The 18,122-nt window shown below is 39.5% G+C and overlaps 1 protein-coding gene across 2 annotated transcripts; it reads left to right on the top strand.

Annotated features, from left to right (window-relative positions):
* Positions 1-3,394: 3,394 nt before the first annotated feature.
* On the top strand, positions 3,395-13,393 carry slc37a4b (solute carrier family 37 member 4b). 2 transcript variants are annotated; one of them, XM_042009046.1, is made up of 10 exons: positions 3,395-3,457; positions 4,214-4,601; positions 5,452-5,684; positions 10,497-10,743; positions 10,833-10,985; positions 11,062-11,147; positions 11,225-11,338; positions 11,413-11,478; positions 12,297-12,435; positions 12,518-13,393. In XM_042009046.1, exons 2-10 carry the CDS (start codon positions 4,454-4,456, stop codon positions 12,682-12,684), a joined length of 1,353 nt encoding a protein of 450 aa, XP_041864980.1. In that variant the 5' UTR covers positions 3,395-3,457; positions 4,214-4,453; the 3' UTR covers positions 12,685-13,393. The 2 variants fall into 2 exon arrangements, with proteins under 2 accessions (XP_041864980.1, XP_041864979.1); XM_042009045.1 differs by lacking the exon at positions 3,395-3,457 and adding an exon at positions 3,549-3,976.
* Positions 13,394-18,122: the final 4,729 nt, after the last annotated feature.

The following is an 18,122-nucleotide window of genomic DNA, read 5'->3' as shown; positions in this document are numbered from 1 at the left end:
ATATATACATATATATGTATATATATATATATATATATATATATATATATATATTGCTGAACACAAAGTAATAAATACATGTAAAAGGAGCAAAATAATAATAATAATAATAAAGTTCATACTTTTAAAACTAAAACTATGTTACTGTCACCGTCTTCACAGGCCAAGTAGGGACAGACTGGTCAATCAACAAAACATATTTGCTTTAAATTAGTAAAAAGCTTAAATTTGTTTAATGAATCCAGCACTTTAATGTCCTGATGATTTTGCTGTTTGCAACATTTGTATTTTTGTTCTTTTAGCTTATTGATAATGATTTTACTTTGCTGTGATTGGGGTTCTTAAACTGACTTTCATCATATTCAACGATGACAATACTAAGTGGAAATTGTGATGCATATTGTAGTATTTCTATGAGTGCCTCAAACATCAGCTTCAGTGACCGCTCAACTTCAGCTCCATCTGTTGGCAGGAAGAGGTGACACACAAAGAGCTAGCGAAGCCTTTTCCAGCTGGAGTTGATCCAACAAACAGATCACAACCCTGCTGTTAGGTACACAACCTCAGCAAACACACCTACTCATGCTACTCAACCAGCCTCTGCGTAAAGGTAAGTGGACTTTCACTGAATCAGCTAAAACTCTCAGAAGTTTCATTTCCTCCACTTCCACCCACTGTGTTTTCTTTCCTCTTTTATCCCTGTGCAAGAGAGACCAGATATGATAGGCCTCAATAAAAAGTATAAAATGGTTATATCATTTGGATTGATGGAAGTATAATATAAAATGGTATAATATAAAATATTTCATTATCAAGGCTGATCAGTTTAATGTAAAAATAAAGCATTGCCATTACAGGCTGCTCATGCTTATCCTCCTGACCTTATATTTATTTGCATGAGGAGAATTTCACCAGCTCTTATTATAAGGTGCCACTTAAACGCTTTATAGTCATTTCAGTCAGTTGGTAAACTTCCTGACCGAAAATCAGGATTTGACTCCACTTTGGGATTTATCGCTCTGTTACCATCTGTTCACACCGTCTGAAGAGCTGGACGGAGCTCTGATCATCCTCAGTAATTGGAGACACCTAACTGAAAGGAAAACGTGTCTGTGGTGTCGTCAAACTGTCATTAATTAATAGCCTGTTATGTTTATGTTTGATTCAGTTATGAAAAATGTGGTTTGATGTATAATAGGTGGAAATGTTTGCCAACACAACTACATTTTTATAACAGTTTTAATGAGTGCAGTGATGAGAGCAAATGTGTTTCTACCCTGTGCTTTCAACACCAGGTCTCATCCACTTGTGGGTGTGAGCCTTTTAAACTTAAATCTAGATGATTAATTAGCAGATAGCTGCTATAGACAGCTGATATAAAATAAGTACACATCACATGTATGTGTGTGTTTAGTCATACTTACAATATATACATATAAATCTTATCTCAACAGGTCTATCTATCAATTAGGTGTCAGTCAGATGCCAGTCATACATCTGTGATTGACACATTATGCAGCACTTGAATCTCAGAACAATACCAAGAGCAGAATGTTGCAGGGGATTTTTGGTACAATTTTCTTGGGCTACTACCTGAACATTTAGCTGTGTTGCTCGTGTCACATTGCAAGTTATACTCTGTTGTTAAGGTAACAAATCAGGCTGTCCAACGATGTATAATACAAAACCATTAAGTGTTATTTAAGTGGAGAAATGATCGACCAAACATAAATTTCCTTACTTTTTGTGCTAAGTTTACATACACAGATCAACACAAAAAAGCAGCATGACAATAGCTCTTCATTTAGTATTCAGTTCGCAAATTATAAATCCAATAAGCCTGTTTTTCCTTTTCTATGTCCTCCCTGAGCCGCCACCTTACCGTGGAGGAGTTTGCACCTCCTGATGATCCTACTGGCTATGTTGTTGGGGGCTTTATGCCTTTGGTAGGGTCACCCATGGCAAACAGGCGTCTAGGGCAGGGACCAGACGAAGCGTGGCTCAAAACACCTAGGACCTAGGTTTCCCTTGCCCTGATGTGGGTCACCGGGACCCCCTCTGTAAACAGGCCTGGAGGTGGGGCACGGAGGCGAGCGCTTGGTGGCCAGGCCTTTGCCCATGGGGCTTGGTCGGGTTCTAGAGATGGGATTTATGGCTCTTTGAAGGCAGCCGGATCTTGAGGAGCCGTTCCTTTTAAAGAGCCATTCAAAAGACTGGCTCGTTCTCACAATATCTTACAAAATTTCACAAATTTTCACAATACATAAGAATGACAAACAATCAGTACCTATATACAATCCACTATACAAGATTAAAAAATTGGCGTGTGTGTGCATACATGTGTGTGTGTGTGTGACTGTGTGAAAGATTTCATTGAGTGTTTTTATTCTTATTCTTATTCTACTTTGATGTATGTATGTAAAGGCTTGTTTTATTGAACAATGAGATATGAACTGAGATATGCATAAATGTTTTTATTCATGTAAAGAACTTTGTGTTGCCTATGGCATGAAAAGCACTTTATAAATAAAGTTTGATTTGATTTGATTTGATTTGATGAAGGCAGTGTCAAAAATTTCTATATGAAAAGAATGGCTCACAAATGAACAGCTCACAGCTGTGAATCGGTTCCCATCGTTTATTTAAAAGAGTCGTTCATAAGAATCGATTCATTCATGAACGTCACATCTGTATCGGGTTCAGCATGGTATATATATATATATATATATATATATATTGTAAAGAATAAGAGCAGACCCTCCAGTTCATCGCTGATCTCTGCTGAAGGATTGTCTGCATTGTTCCAGTAACCATGTGGTCTGCTGGTGTGCTCACATCTCCAACCATATTCAAATGCACTGCCAGGATATAGATTCAGAAATTGATCAAATTTGTTTTATCTTTTCTAAAGAAAAAGAAAGAAAGGAAGGAAGAAAGAAAGAGAATTCTTTCTTCGCAGATGTCGACATAAATACATTATTGTCTGAAACCACACTGAGCACCAACCTATTGATTGCAACGAGACAGACTAAATTATTAGCGGCTATATTTAATATTATAGATAATAAAGTGTATTTACTACTATATTTACTACAGTATATTGTACTTAAAGAATAACAGCATAAAATATAAGATAAAACCTTATTAATCCCACAACTGGTAAATTTGTGTGTTACTATAACTCAACTACAGAAAAAAAGAGGGAGAAAAGCAGATTTAAAAAAATAAAAAATACAAATATTAAATACAAATACAATAGAATGAAAACTACATACCACAGTATTTTACGCCGTTTTTGCCACATAAAACGACGCTTTTAACGCCTTTTTTTTTTTTTTTTTTACCACAAACGCGCCAATATTGTGGCGAATTATGGCCCTTTTTACTTGCCATACTGCAGCTTCGTGCCCGTGCGTCGAAGGGTGGATGGGGTGAACAAAACGGTCGCGAATGAAAGGTAAGTAGTTGTATCGGCATTTCACCAGGGCAGCTGACAGATAGTAAACTGCGGCATGTCGGGATTAGTTAAAACTCTGGCGGAGGGAGGGGGTCACTCTTCCACACGGACCTTCATATCAGTCCGCCACCAGCTCGCGAGGCTGAACAACGTTAGCAAAGCTGCTACTCCTGAATTTAATGAGTAATGGTGTAGTTTAGTAGTTGTTTTCTCTCTAAAGGTTTGAGTTGAAATGTTTTAACGGAACATACAGTCTATCATTACGAGTGAAAACTGCCTCGTCTGTAGCGAAATGTGTCTAAAAAATAAATAAATACAAATCGGCCATTTAAATCTCAGTCTGTATATTTCTGAAACTAAATAGGCTCCAATCAAGTCATTCATTGTAGTTGAAGTTCCCTGGCATGCCAAGGGTCGCAGACTGGACCTTCAAGCCAGACAAAGGGGACAACTGTGATATTTTACACGAAAGCTTTTCTAAATGAACAAAAATTAGAAGCCGAGCTGCAGCCACAGCAGGTCGACTTATCCTGACATTATCCTGCACAACAAACAGGCATTACAACACGAGAAAACGCTATGAACAAAGGCATCTTTTAGCTTCTGTATCAGCATAAATAAATTGAATTGTTATGTTTGTAATCTTTCAGAAGGGAAGTTTCCAGCTCTAGGAGTATAAATATCTGCTGCCCTATAATGGGCCGGTGGAGTTGCCTCTGTGGGAAGTAATGTGTGATATGTTGTTTTCATTTTCAGGCCGGTGTGAGGTTTCCCTGCTCGGTCTGCACAGGACCTTTAAGACAGACTGACCACCAGCTCACAAGACGGTTGCTGCAAAGAGTGTTTCTCCTCCATCTTTACTGCTTTGTCCATGCTACAACTTGTTCCGTATTTTATTTTGCCTCTTGGTAGTTTTGATCTAGAGGCAAAAATACTCAAATACAGGGCTACACTGAAGACTGAATAGATTTGTTTCTGCTTGGGGCGACTGCAGTCATGGGGGCCACAGGCTACGGCTACTATCGAGTAGTCATCTTCTTGTGCATGTTCACTGGCTACTCCTTGTATTTCTTTAACAGAAAGACATTCTCCTTTGTCATGCCCTCTGTGATGGAGGAGATCAAACTGGACAAAGATGACTTGGGTAAGACAGATTTTTATTTTATTTTATTTAATTTATAGAAGCAGCTGTGTTTTCAGACAAGCTTTTTCAAGCCTCAAATATGTATCAGGAGGCCACTGTTAGAAAAATGGATGCTTGCTGCACAAAATAGTTCCCGTCCTCCTTTCCAGTAGTTTAAAATAAAATAGTAACTAATAGTAATTAGACTGGCTTCTGTGTTTAATGAATAAATCATTTGAGCCCTAAAACTTTGCTTGCAAACATACTAAAATTTATGTTTTACCTTCTTGTCTTATTATTTTACTTTATAATGCTCATAGGCACTGAACATGTGAAATAAAGTATTTGGTTAAAATCTAGAGTGTTTAAAAATGCCAGTTTTAACAGTAAACAAACTGGCCACCAACATGAATGTCAAAAAATTCAGTTAAATTGTCAAAACATTTCACAAAATTCAGGGAATCTCAACTGATTGAACGGTGCACCATTTACACGGTGTCTCAGTAGAATCCGATTCCTGGGCCGTCACCTTTTCCATACGTCAGCTCCCTTTTTCTAGCTGCTTTTTTTGTTTGTTTTTTACTCCAGTGTAAATAAAAGCCATTAGAGGCCAAAACAAAACCTTAAACTAAAAAGGACTAAAGCACATCAGATGATGGATAAGTCAGAAATGAGTCAGGATTTTATTACTGGAGACCTCGGTTGTCAGGCTGATTGCAGTCTAACAGCTAGAGATTTTATGGTTTTTAGGTGTTACTGATGAAAGGTTGAGCCACATATTGTTAGCAGTAACATTAGCATCCATTTTTTTGTTTTTGACGTGTAAAACTTTTGTCTGCTGCTGTAACAACAGTTCATATTGCGTCTGCAGGTATGATCACCAGCAGTCAGACCATGGCCTACGCCATCAGTAAGTTCATCAGTGGCGTGCTGTCGGATCAGATCAGCGCCCGTTGGCTTTTCTCCATCGGCCTCTTTGTGGTAGGGGGGATCAATGTGGTCTTCTCCTGGTCCTCAACTGTATCCCTTTTCTCACTGCTGTGGTTTATCAATGGCTTGGGACAAGGCTGTGGCTGGCCTCCGTGTGGAAAGGTGCTACGCAAGGTAATGCCACCCTTTGTGTGACTTCATGGAGCTCAGATCCATGACTTATTGTAATGTTCCTCACATGCAGGCTGCTTGTAATTATTCTGAGAAGCAAATGAAAGATACTATAAGTTCTTGGAGTCTTTATTGAAAAGAAAAGTACACTTGTCTTTAAGTTGTAAGTATATTTCAAGAAATCAGTTTCCTCGTTCTCTGCTGACCTTTGGGTGGCTACACAGTCTGGTTTGAGGAGATCTCAGCCAGCTGGACAAGCTGCTGACCGTCTGAGGCAAGAGTAGTGACGCCAGCAGTGGTAGTAGTTTGAGAAATTTAAAGGATTACTTAATAATCTTTTCAAGTCTCACCTATAAATAGCTTTGGGATTTGCTTCAAGTATATTTGGAGATCAGTGAGATTTCAGCGCAGTGAATGTCCTGCAGAATAATCAGAACTTCCAAAGTCTAAATCTTTCTGCAAACTAATATGTTCTGCCGTTGGAAACAACATGAGGCTTGAGAGAAGCTGCCTTAAAAGAAGCAGTGTTCAAAAGCTGGGACGTAAATAGGCACTGACATGTGCTCAGTGTGGTAAGGGTCAGATTATAGTTCAGTGTATTTATAGAAAAGTCTTAAATCATCTTCACAAAAAGAAAAAGACCATTTTAAAAAGCAGCGTTTTGTTTCCATTGATAACAACCACCTGGAACAGCTCTGAATTTTACCCTCAGCTGTGTTGACGTCCACAACCTTTTTATCAAGGCAGGGTTAAATAAGCCTTACATGTTTGCCAAGTGGATTCTCGGGTTACTGGTGGCTCTGTTGGGTATGCAGTGTGAGCCGCTTTTATAGCTGCCTTTAACTGTATTAACTCCGGGTAATTGGCTCTTATGCTGTTTCCCTAAAACCATTAACATTAAATATAAAAGTTACAGTTATTTTATACTTGTAAAGATAAAATGCTGCAAACGCAAAAATCTGTAGATTATCAGATTTTCAGAGATGAGCAGATATCTGTGTATACAAGGGATAAGAGAGAAAACCAGGCTGCATCATTTTGTTTATTTGTGCAAGAAAACAAAATTCAGCATAACTATGTAGATCAGGAGCTGAACTGGCCTGCATGCATCCAGGGTCCTGTTCTATGAGGCTGGATTAGTGGCTTAGTGAGGTAATTTCAGGTTCAATCCTGGGTTTTTTCCCGTTCGCAAAGTAGGTTCAGTTTATTTTCAAGATGGTATCGCCATGGCAACCTTGGCTAAAAAACCTGATCTACCTGTTATATTTGAGATTAAGAACACACACATTAAAAGAAAGAAAACAGACATTGGCACAAGGATAAGTGGAGCAACATCTCACCGTTTAATCCTTTGGCTTTTACTGATGAGCATCTTTGACAAGCATCTCAGTGGGAAATGCTAAAACAGAAACTTATTACTCTCATTAAACTTGTTTTTCTATCCTTATTAAATTGGGAAGTATAAAGCACTTTAAAACAGTAAATACTGACCAAAGTGATGAACAGGAAGAATAGTAACAATACATAAAATATTTAACAAGATATACATTAAATTTAAATATAATAATGGTGCATTATGAAAAGCAACCTGTGGTGCAGCTGAACTGAACTTCATGAAGCAGAAAAACGTTTCTTTTCTAAATGCTGCAGTTTCTTATAAACACATTCTGTTGTTAAAACGCTCAAAAGTAACTTTGTTTTTTTAAACCCCTTTTTTGTCATCAAATTAAAAAAGATGTTGTTCAACAGAAATGTTATTTCTTTATTGATGTGATTGGGATGGGCTGTTAGTAGTTCTTTTTTCCTTTCAAAGGTTTTTTATTAGATGTGAAAAGACAATTAATTTCAATATTAGGACCCAACTAGTAACACTTAATTCCAAATCTTTGAAATTCAACACGCCTTGCATGGCAGCTTCCACCATCAGTGTGTGAACGTGTGTGTGAACGTGTGTGTGAACGGGTGAATGTGATTTGTATTGTATTGCTCTCACTTTCTCTCGCCTCTTCCAGTAGTGTCCTCTTGCGTTACTTTGCTGAAGCAGCCATGGTGTGCTTTCGAAACAGCCAGTGTGTTGATATCCAGTTGTTGGTGTGTGATGCAGTCAAGCAAACCCCGGCTGTCGCATGATGCCGCAAGTTGGAATGAAAGGGTCGAGGTTTCTCAGCCTCGGGACGTTGCAGTGCAATTATAGTTCAAGGAATGTGCATAATAAATTTCACTGTGCCACCAAAACAAGTCCGAAGCACAGAGTTTTAAGGTTGGAAATCATGTAGTGTTTCTTAAATGGGGATACGTGTACACCCTTGGGGTACTTGCAGACACGCCATAGAGGGGGGAAAAAAGATAACATATCTTTCTACGTAATAGATCTGACTGCAGTTTCCACTGTGAGGTGAGTGGGGTCAGGATTACTACACAGATGTGAAAATGTACACGTATGTACATTTAATGACTTCTAGATCTTTAAAAGTTCCTCTAATGATGTGAAATCCAGTCAAAGAAAAACAGAACTCAGGACGATGTTTAATAGTGAAAGTTAGAACATTTTCACACAAACAAGGTGAAGGAACTCAAGGGACTGAACAGCTGTGGAGCCAGAAGAAAACCACTAACCAGTGAGGCTAACTGGAGAAAAAGGCTTCAGGTTGGTAGGGAGCATAAAGACTGGACTCTGGAGCCATGGAAGAAGGTCATGTGGTCTGATGAGTCCAGGTCTACCCTGGTCCAGAGTGATGGAGCATCAGGATAAGAAGAAAGGAGGATGAAGGGATGCAGCATCAGGCCTGGTGCTACTGTACAAGTGTGTGTGGGCAGTGCTGTTGTCACGGAGCAGCGCCACTACTCTGTGATGGTGCATGCACACATGAGAACCCGCAAACACACACACACACACACAAGCTAGTGCCGGCACACGTGTCATGTAATTCTTTCTCTCTCCCCCGTTATCGCTAGTTATTGTCGCTGTTTGTCACAGTCCTTCCTTTTTATTTCTTCCCCACCCCCTCTGTATGAGCAGCACAGCCAAGGGTGCACACTTGGTAGCTCTCACCTAGTTTTGGCATACATTTCACTCACACACTCACCAGTTGTCGCAGTGTGTGGTAGGCTGGCTGCATCCCCCACTGTTTGGTAAGGCGGGTGGAGTGGTATGGCTCTCTTTAAACAAAGTTCTTGCTCGTTTTTCTGGATCGTGTGACTTGGGGTTTATAAAATGGGTAATAAAGTGACGGATAATGTTGAATCATATGAAAGTTATATTTAGGATCAGAGCTGCTGCAAACAGATGTGGTCTTTGTTGTTTTTTTTTTTCGTTCTTTTTTTCCTCTCTATGGACACTGACCCTAGTGGGAGGAAAGAAAAGAGCAATAATCCTCACCATGATGGAGTTAGTTCTGGGGATGACACAGAGGAGGCAGCATCCAGTTCATGCCTGTTTAAAATGGAATATGACTGACTGAACTGTTGAACATGGTTGTTTTGCACAGAACATAAGAAAAAAAGGCACAAGCAGTTTACTTGTTGGCTTGCCGGAGGATTTATTTATTTTTTTTTAACTCTGAGGAGGTCTGGGAAGGAAAAGCTGTGAAAGCTGTGATCTGGGGTTGCTGCAGTTGGTCAGGCCTTAGTTCAGCAACATGTGCACAAAGAATAAGGTCAGAATGATTTACTGAACGAGCAGGTTACTCCATCATATTCCAAGATGACTGCTATCAGGCTCAGATGGGGAAAGAGTGGTTCAGGGAGCATGAGACATGGATTGGTAATCACAGAGTCCAGACCTGAACCCCACGAGAAACTTTGGGATGTGCTGGAGAAGTCGGACTCTCCATCATCAGTACAAGATCTTGGTGGAAAATTAAAGCATCTCTGACGGAACAAAATCTGGACGTTGAAGCTTGTCAACACAATGCCTCAGCGAACGCTGGAATCAAGGCTAAAGGCGGCCCAACGAAATGTAGTGTGACATTTTTCTTTTATAAATGTATATGTATATATTGTAATAATAATGTTTTTATGTTTTTTCTCGCATGTCTTTTTATTTGAAATCTTAGTTTTGGCTGTTGTAATTTAGTTATTTTTATTTTCATATTGTATACTTATAATTTTACACTTCTCAGTTCTTGTGTTATTCAGTGTGGATGGGAGAGTAAGATTTTCATTGTTCAGCGAAACCTGTTTCCTTATTGTTCACATGACATAAAAGCTTTGAACTTGAACTTGACCTCATAAAATATAAATATATAATAGTCTTAGATTTGAGATGTATATATAAAATAAAATAAATTAAAAAAGGTAAATACATAAAATAACATGTAAATATGTAAGAGACAAAAGTTTTAAACTGCTGATTTTTTTCAAGAAATTTCAGGTTATTCATAAAGTTTTTAAAAGGATAGTTAATGTACGTGCAGGGATAAATGTTGAGTCTTCATTATTTAGGGGTTATTATGCTCGTAATTTGCTGGTCAGGCCCGCTGGAGAAACGGACCCTGAACTAAAAACACTGTAAATCAGTCTCTACTTCAGGTTGTATAATGTGTGAATGACACAACATGAGAGATCCTCAGTTTTCATACGCAGATGCTTTGCTTGGTTTGAGGTGGTTTTTACAGATGTTTTTATTTCTTTGGGGTTCCAGGATTTGTTTCCATGGTGACGCACCCCAGTGAGCCCTGAACTTGTGTTGAATCTGAAATGACCTCACTAAGCGACTAATCCTGCTAACAGCCACTAATAGTTGGAGCCATTGCATTGCATGGTTCTGATGTGTATGATTTTGGAAATGTTTTTCTCCTGTGTGTCCATCATCAGTGGTATGAGCCCTCCCAGTTTGGAACCTGGTGGTCGGTGCTGTCTTGCAGCATGAACCTGGCAGGGAGTCTGGGTCCAATCCTGGTCACGGTGCTGCTGCAGTACTACGACTGGAGGACTATCCTGACCATGTCTGGCATCTTCTGCGCTGCCTTCTCGCTGGTTTGCTTGGTGTTTGTTAAGAATGAGCCGAAGGATGTGGGTCTCCCCAGCATCGAGGCGGGAGCCATGAAAGGGTCAAAGGGAGGTGAGCAAAACGAGGCGTAGACTTGAACAGATGTAAGTTTGCAGATTTAAGATGGAAATGTGCTGATTTTGTGTTGTCTGTGTCACCAGCCAACAGTGAGAGCACCTTGAGTGAATTCCTCCTCTCTCCTTTCCTGTGGGTGCTGTCTTTGGGTTACTTGGTGGTGTTTGGAGTGAAGACCGCTGCTACTGATTGGGGACAGTTGTTCCTCATGCAGGAGAAAGGCCAGACTGCCCTGATGGGTGTGACTTTAATTTATTTCCTACCACTTGATTTTGGTGTAAACTGACTGGTACTCATCAGTTGTGTTGCTAACAGGCAGTACCTACATGAGTGCCTTGGAGGTGGGAGGTTTTATAGGAAGCCTGGCAGCAGGCTTCATCTCAGACAGAGCTGTAGCCCGGGTAAGTAACAGAAATTATGTGGGTTATTCTTTAAGTGTCAGCGTTTTAAAAGACTTTATCTTTCTATCTTTCTTCAGCAAGGCTTAAGCACCCACGGCAACCCTCGCCATGCCTTGCTCATTCTCATGATGGCTGGCATGTACGTGTCCATGTACCTTTTCAGAGTGACCATCACACCTGAAATCCCAAAGGTAATCCAATTACCAGTCATCACTGTATGAAATCCACATGTAACTAATATCAGAAATATTCTTTCTCTCCTTAGGAGGCTCCTCTGTGGGTTGAAGCCCTTCATCCTGTGTCTGTCCTTATTGGTGTGTCAGAGAAAGAGGTACAATAAAAATCCTAAGTCTTGTGGGTAAACGCTTGTAAAGTATTTAAATAAAATAACTGAAAACACATGAAAGAACTACACATGCATACATTACAAACTGTACAGATTTTTACCCTCAGCGTCACAGATATGATCATTTTTTAGTTTAAAAAGCTTCCTGTGCATTCAAATGATTACATGCACGATCTGATGTGTACAGATCAGCCTGCATGTGCAGTTTTGAGACTTTTTTTTCTTGTTCTCATAACTCGGACGAGAAGAGAATCGAATGACGCCGTTAGATCGGTGACGTGTTTACACTAGTTAATGTTAATGGGCTAAGAGACAAAGGTCTGCAGTGTTACGGAGTGTAAATAACTGGAGATTGTCTAATGTTATTTGCTCTTATCAGGGCAAAGTTTTGAGCAGAAAACAATAATCATTTAGTCTGTAACACGAACAAATCACGTACACAGTGTGCTGCAGCCTTTAGACTAGAGAGAACATACTCTATCAAATATATGACAAAGTTTACATTAATGAACTGAAGCCTAACTTTGAGATTGCCAGATGACATACCTTGATCGGTAACTGTGGACCAGTGTCTAGCGTCATCAGTCCAGTTATCCATGCTGCTGTCCATGTCGGCTGGCGGAAGCAGGTACAAGGCGCTGCAAGATGGCGCAATGCATAAAACAGCTGCCAGATTCCTTTTTAGATTCAAACATTTGCAAATTATTTCACATGTTTGTAAATTATGTGATGCACATTTCTGTTATGAGACTTAACTTCATTCCATAAAAACTCTTGCTTTCCTGTTTTCTTGTTGTCGACAGATTTGGATCCTCTTCCTTGGTGCCGTGTTTGGATTTTCTTCATATGGACCAATTGCCTTGTTTGGGGTGATAGCAAGTGAAAGTGCTCCTTCAAACTTCTGTGGAACGTCTCACGCTGTCGTAGCTCTTATGGCTAACGGTAAGCTGCAGGCTCGGTGATCAGAGCAAAGGCGTCACTGCTGTGTTTGCATTTAGCTGATGAAGCTTTCCGTTTGTCCCAGTGGGAGCTTTTATGGCGGGGCTTCCCTTCAGCACCATTGCCAAGCAGCACAGCTGGGACATGGCCTTCTGGGTGGCTGAGGTGACAATGGGCATCGCCACCATTGGGTTCTTCCTCATGCGTAACATGCGCACCAAAATGGGACGGATCGCTGAGAAACTGGACTAATGATGGCCTTGTAAACAGGATCCTGCACATTGGACAAACTGGAGCTTCATTAATAAACAAAATGACCCTTAAACACACACAAACTTTGTCATTTTCTCCTGTTAACTAGTCAGTAGATACTCAGGGTGGCTGTAATTAGATCGCTGTATATTCCCAGTGAGGTACTCACAAAGATGCACCAGATCATGATGGATAATCACAAGATTGTATTTTAATTCTTCCAGTTATTTTAAGACACTTCTAATCTAGAGACTTTTTATAAAGAAGAGAAACTCAAACATTTAAGTCTTTAAAGGACTTATTTTTCTTAAATTGTAAATTGTGCTGCTGATTCTGTCTTCAGTGGAGGTGAGTTATGGATCCTTTCATCTACGAATGTTGCTGGATGGTCTGTGTATATATTACATGATGCACACTACATGCATTTTGCTTATCCTGTAAGTATTTGTATAAACTTACATGGTTAATTATGTCACTAACATGTAATACTTGAAGATTTTATTTTTGTACACAACTGTGAAACGGTAAACTTGTCTGAATCTACACATTTTTAACAAACATTTGCAGCATGACGGCCGATAATTTCTCCTTCATCAAAGTTGTGTACAACGGTGCTGAATTATTAATTTCTCATCTCAAGCTGTTTTTGTCAACTGTGAATGTCCAATACTTACTGGAAAAGGATCTAATAAATGTTAAGTTCTCTTGGTTTTATTTATGTTTGTTTTTGGCTAGCAACATCAGCACAATGTATTAGTGTCTCAAAAAAGGCCCAGAAATAGTGAGGTAGTGACAATCACTAGAATTTAGAAGAGTTTAGACCACATGATGCAAACCTGTACGCATACTGAAAAAATATCTATGGTTATACTTTTATTATTTAAAGTTAATGATTTTATTTTCCAAACCTTAATCAACTAGATTTGATAGCAAAGTAGAAAAATGGAAATTTGTTGGAAGTTATTGAAGTGTATGCTAGTGTTCTTGCTTTTAACTGTAATGTGGAACATTCGTCCAGCCTCTCTTTACACCTGACAAGCAATTACGAACATCTAGTATTTAACAATTTCACGTCATGAAAAATCTAAGCATCTTACTATTTAGAAAGGGCAACATAAGAATGATATTTTTTAAGTCTGGAAAATACACATACTCCCAAACACTGGCACAACTTCAACAGCAAGACCTGAGAATATGATTTAAACCCTGAAAAGAGTCATTTTAACGTTTGTGAGCCATTTATTTTACAAATTCAAATGACCTTTATGAAACTAGGAAGGTCCCATTGAGTTATAGGATTTGTTCTTCCATGGAGTCCTGGCCAAGATGGCAGCACAATCACAAATTTAAACTATTAAAAACTACTTTGTGCTGTAGACCAACCTACTTTTTCCACATTCTGTATGGCCGTCGAATGACCAGTCTGTACTTGTAGCTTTTAGATTTTGCTTCACCAGCTAAACACCAGTACCAAGATCCATCTTAGCAGTCTCCAAGCTGTCAGACCAGTCAGTCCCACGCAGGATTTAGTTTAGGCAGCTCCTTTTCATTGACTAGTTATGTGTATTGGTTCATCTTACTGGTGGAAGTTCACTCATGACTGTGGCTCTGCTTCATCCACTCACCGGCCAAGCATCTCTGAAAGTGGCTGCTCTTCTTCACACAGATGGTTTTGTGTAACAAACCATTCAAGCATCAGATTATTATCAGGTTATTTTCTTAAGTTTACCCATTACTCTCACTGCATCTGTAGGCAGAGTAGGAGCATTTTACAGCCCAGCCCTCTATGCACTCGCCAGAGGTAGCCTGACTGCCATTAGGTACCGAGATGAGATCCTCAGACCCCTTGTGAGACCACATGCTGGTGCGGTTGGTCCTGGGTTCCTCCTAATGCAAGACAATGCTAGACCTCATGTAGCTGGAGTGTGTCAGCAGTTCCTGCCAGACGAAGCATTGATGCTATGGACTGGCCGCCCGTTCCCCAGACCTGAATCCAGCTGAGCACATCTGGGACATCATGTCTCCATCCACCAACACCACGTTGACCACAGACTGTCCAGGAGCTGGTGGATGCTTTAGTCCAGGTCTGGGAGGAGATCCCTCAGGAGACCATCTGCCACCTCATCAGGAGCATGCCCAGGTGTTGTAGGGAGGTCCTACAGGCACGTGGAGGCAACACACACTACTGAGCCTCATTTTGACTTGTTTTAAGGACATTACATCAAAGCTGGATCAGCCTGTAGTTGTTTTTCCACTTTAATTTGGAGTGACTCCAAATCCAGACCTCCGTGGGTTAATACATTTGATTTCTTTTGATCATTTTTGTGTGTTTTGTTGTCAGCACATTCAGCTATGTAAAGAACAAAGTGTTTAATAAGAATATTTCATTCATTCAGATCTAGGATGTGTTATTTAATGTTCCCTTTATTTTTTCACCAGTGTATGTTTTGAGCAGATAAGGAATCACAGCGGTTAAAACACACATTACATGCTTGTAACTGGAAAGCAGACTTCCACGTGAAAAGGGCATGGTGTAAGGGATGGATTAATGGAAAAATAAAATCTGTCATGGCCGATGAATATTTGGAGTCCCCATTTTATGTCCCACAGAAGTGGACAGCTGGAGGTAAGTTTCAATCTTTGCATGTTCAACTTACAAACTTTTTGCTTTGCCTTTAACAGGAAGGACCTGTGAGCAGTTGTACAGCCCCTCCACTAAAACAATGTCCTGAAAGTCCTTTCTCTAATGTTTTGTGAGATCAAGAATAACAAAGACTTTCAGTTTACTTCATGAGCAGCGTTTGGGAAAAATGTATTATTATTATTATTATGGATTGAGAAACCTTTCCCAAATTAACTACAAAGTAATTTAACCTTTTATAGTGTTTTATTCAGCCTGTAAAGTTCAAGTTATTGTTGATCATAAGTCTAAAGGACAGATGGAAGCTGTCTTTATGGCTATTTGGACAAGAAAAACACGAATAAAAACCAAACGCTGCAGATGTGATGTTTGTTATAAATATTTGTGGGTTTCTGTCTTATTGGATGATTCGTCATGTGACCCATGCCCTCAAAACATATAATTAAAGTATGATTCTACTTTGGTGTCGTTGCCATTTATGTTTCTCTCAGTTTGTTTTCTTATAGGTGCTCCTGATGATGATTCTCTTTGTTTCTTACAGGTTCCTGTTACATTGCTTTACAGGTGTAGCAGCTGATTGTCTTTTGTTTTTTAGTTATACAGTGGTTGCTTTCAATACGTTTCAGCATCTTTGTCTCCTTTCCCTTCTCCTTCTTCCTTTGTTCACCATGCCAGGTTTAGCATTCACATGTAACACAGCAATAATCAAAATAAAGGACAAGACTCAAGTATCAAAGGGGGATTTACACAAAGCTTAATTTCCTTTATATTTAAGTTCCTGTTGGCAAAGCATATTTTGCCTTCTTCTTCCTAACATGGCAAGTAGATTTTATACCAGAAAGTTCTATTTTGGTCTCATCTGATCACATGACCTTCTCCCATGCCTCCTCTGAATCATCCAGATGATCACAGGCTTGAAATGGGCCTGGACATGTGCTGGCTTGAGCAACGGTAACCTTGAAACTCTCTTCAGGTCATTGAGGTCCTCCGGTGTAGTTCTGGGCCGATCCCTCTCCTTTCTCATGATCATCGATACTCCACAGGTGAGATCTGGTATGGAGCCGCAGTCCAAAGGAGCCTGACAGTCCTCTTCAGTTTCTTCCATTTTCTAATAATTTAACCAACGGTTGCTGCATTCTCACCAAGTTGCTCACCTGTTATCCTGTAGCTCATCCCAGCCGTGTGCAGGTCTGCAGAGAGGCTGGAGTGTGTTGAGTGTGTGAGTTCAAACAGGTGCAGTTAATACAGGAACTGAGTGGAGGACAGGAGAGCTAGTGATAACAGGTATGTAAGAGCCTTGATTCTTGCTGCTTGGTAGGTGATCAAATACTTATTTCATGCAATAAAATGTAAATTAATTATTTAAAAGTTAGACATTGTGATGTTTTTTTATTTAGAAAATTACAGACCCCTCAAACTTGCAAAATTATCTCAAATCAGCCTCTCTAAGTCTCTTACGTTAAATTAGGTTTTATTATTTTTTGTGATTGTGTTTAACCAATTTATTTAGTAGTTACTTTTTAACATTCATTATTTTTGCAGTAATAACTTGTTTTAATATATAATTATGTACTTTATACCATTTTTTTTCGTTGATCCTGTTTCCTATTTGATCTTATTTTATTTTACTTATTTATCTATTTTATTAGATGTTTTCAGATTTTTTTTTCACCTTTTATTTAAATTGCCAGTGTTTTAGTTTCCCAATGCGGTTGTTGACGGTTCGGACAGCTGCTAACATCATTTCATGTATATGTATGTGTGGGTACATGTCATAGGTGTGTATGCGTGACTTGCTGGGGGGGACAGCACTTTGAGTTTTGTTTAAAAAATGCTTTAAAATTCCTGGTTAAACCAGGAGTGTCAAACTCTGGTCCCTAAGAGCCACAGTCCTGCAGGTTTTAGACATTTTGCTGCTTCAACACACCTGATTCAAATTAAACGGCACTTCTCAACAGCTTGTTGTCAAGTGCTGTCCAAGCATGTTGACCCATTAATTTGTTTCAGGTGCAGCGGAAACATCAACAACCTGCAGGACAGCCGCTCTCGAGGACCGACTTTGGACACTCCTTGGTGAAACAGTAGAATATGAATGAAACTGAGATGTGTCGAGTTGCGATATGCTGCCTCAAAACCATGTAGCAGGTCTTTGAGAGGAACAAAAAAAATGTCATATTCATTTAACCTTTACTTTTTACATGCAGACGAGTCACAGGCGAGCTGATGGAAAATGTGCTGCTGCATCAGTCACTCGTGGGCCTGTGTTACTATAGATGAACTTGTGAACTCCGCGGTAACACCATGGTTTCAGTGAGAAAATGGTGGCCATTCATTGCCCTGCGGTAGAAACAGAAAAGCAGGAAAAGAGCAAAGATTCAAGCTGCGGTGACGCTGTCCATGGTGCTGAAACATACACCGGAACCGAACTTTAAAATCTTTGCTGGACAACATTTTTAAGAATTTGCCAGTTAGGTCAGCTTTATGGAAATGCTCTTTATGAAGTAACTGCTAGAGGAAGCTTTTCTTAGAAAGTGTAATACTTGACAGTCTTATTGAGACTTGAGTCCATTAATGTCCATAATGCTAAACAAAGGTTTTAAGATTCCATCCCTGGGTTAATTCTACACACCATAACTATAACTTGTAAATAACATTTGATGCGATTTAATATTTATCCAGCTTTAAAATGCCTCTGTAGATGTTTTTTTCTAGAATGAGCAGAGCCCACTTTCTATTTAACCATCTCTAGTCTCGTGTCTGCAACGTTAACCAATTGTGTAGAATAATACACAATAAC

The sequence above is a fragment of the Melanotaenia boesemani genome, chromosome 15 (assembly GCF_017639745.1).
Source record: "Melanotaenia boesemani isolate fMelBoe1 chromosome 15, fMelBoe1.pri, whole genome shotgun sequence".
Lineage (NCBI taxonomy): Eukaryota > Metazoa > Chordata > Actinopteri > Atheriniformes > Melanotaeniidae > Melanotaenia > Melanotaenia boesemani.
Note: the sequence above shows the minus strand (reverse complement) of the source record. Positions and strands in the feature narration are given on the sequence as shown.

Excerpts from the sequence above, each read along its gene's own strand:
- slc37a4b (XM_042009046.1), top strand. The coding sequence starts at position 4,454 with ATGGGGGCCACAGGCTACGGCTACTATCGAGTAGTCATCTTCTTGTGC. Across the intron at positions 5,685-10,496 it reads GTGGAAAGGTGCTACGCAAG|TGGTATGAGCCCTCCCAGTT; the intron begins GTAATGCCACCC and ends GTCCATCATCAG. Across the intron at positions 11,479-12,296 it reads TTGGTGTGTCAGAGAAAGAG|ATTTGGATCCTCTTCCTTGG; the intron begins GTACAATAAAAA and ends TGTTGTCGACAG.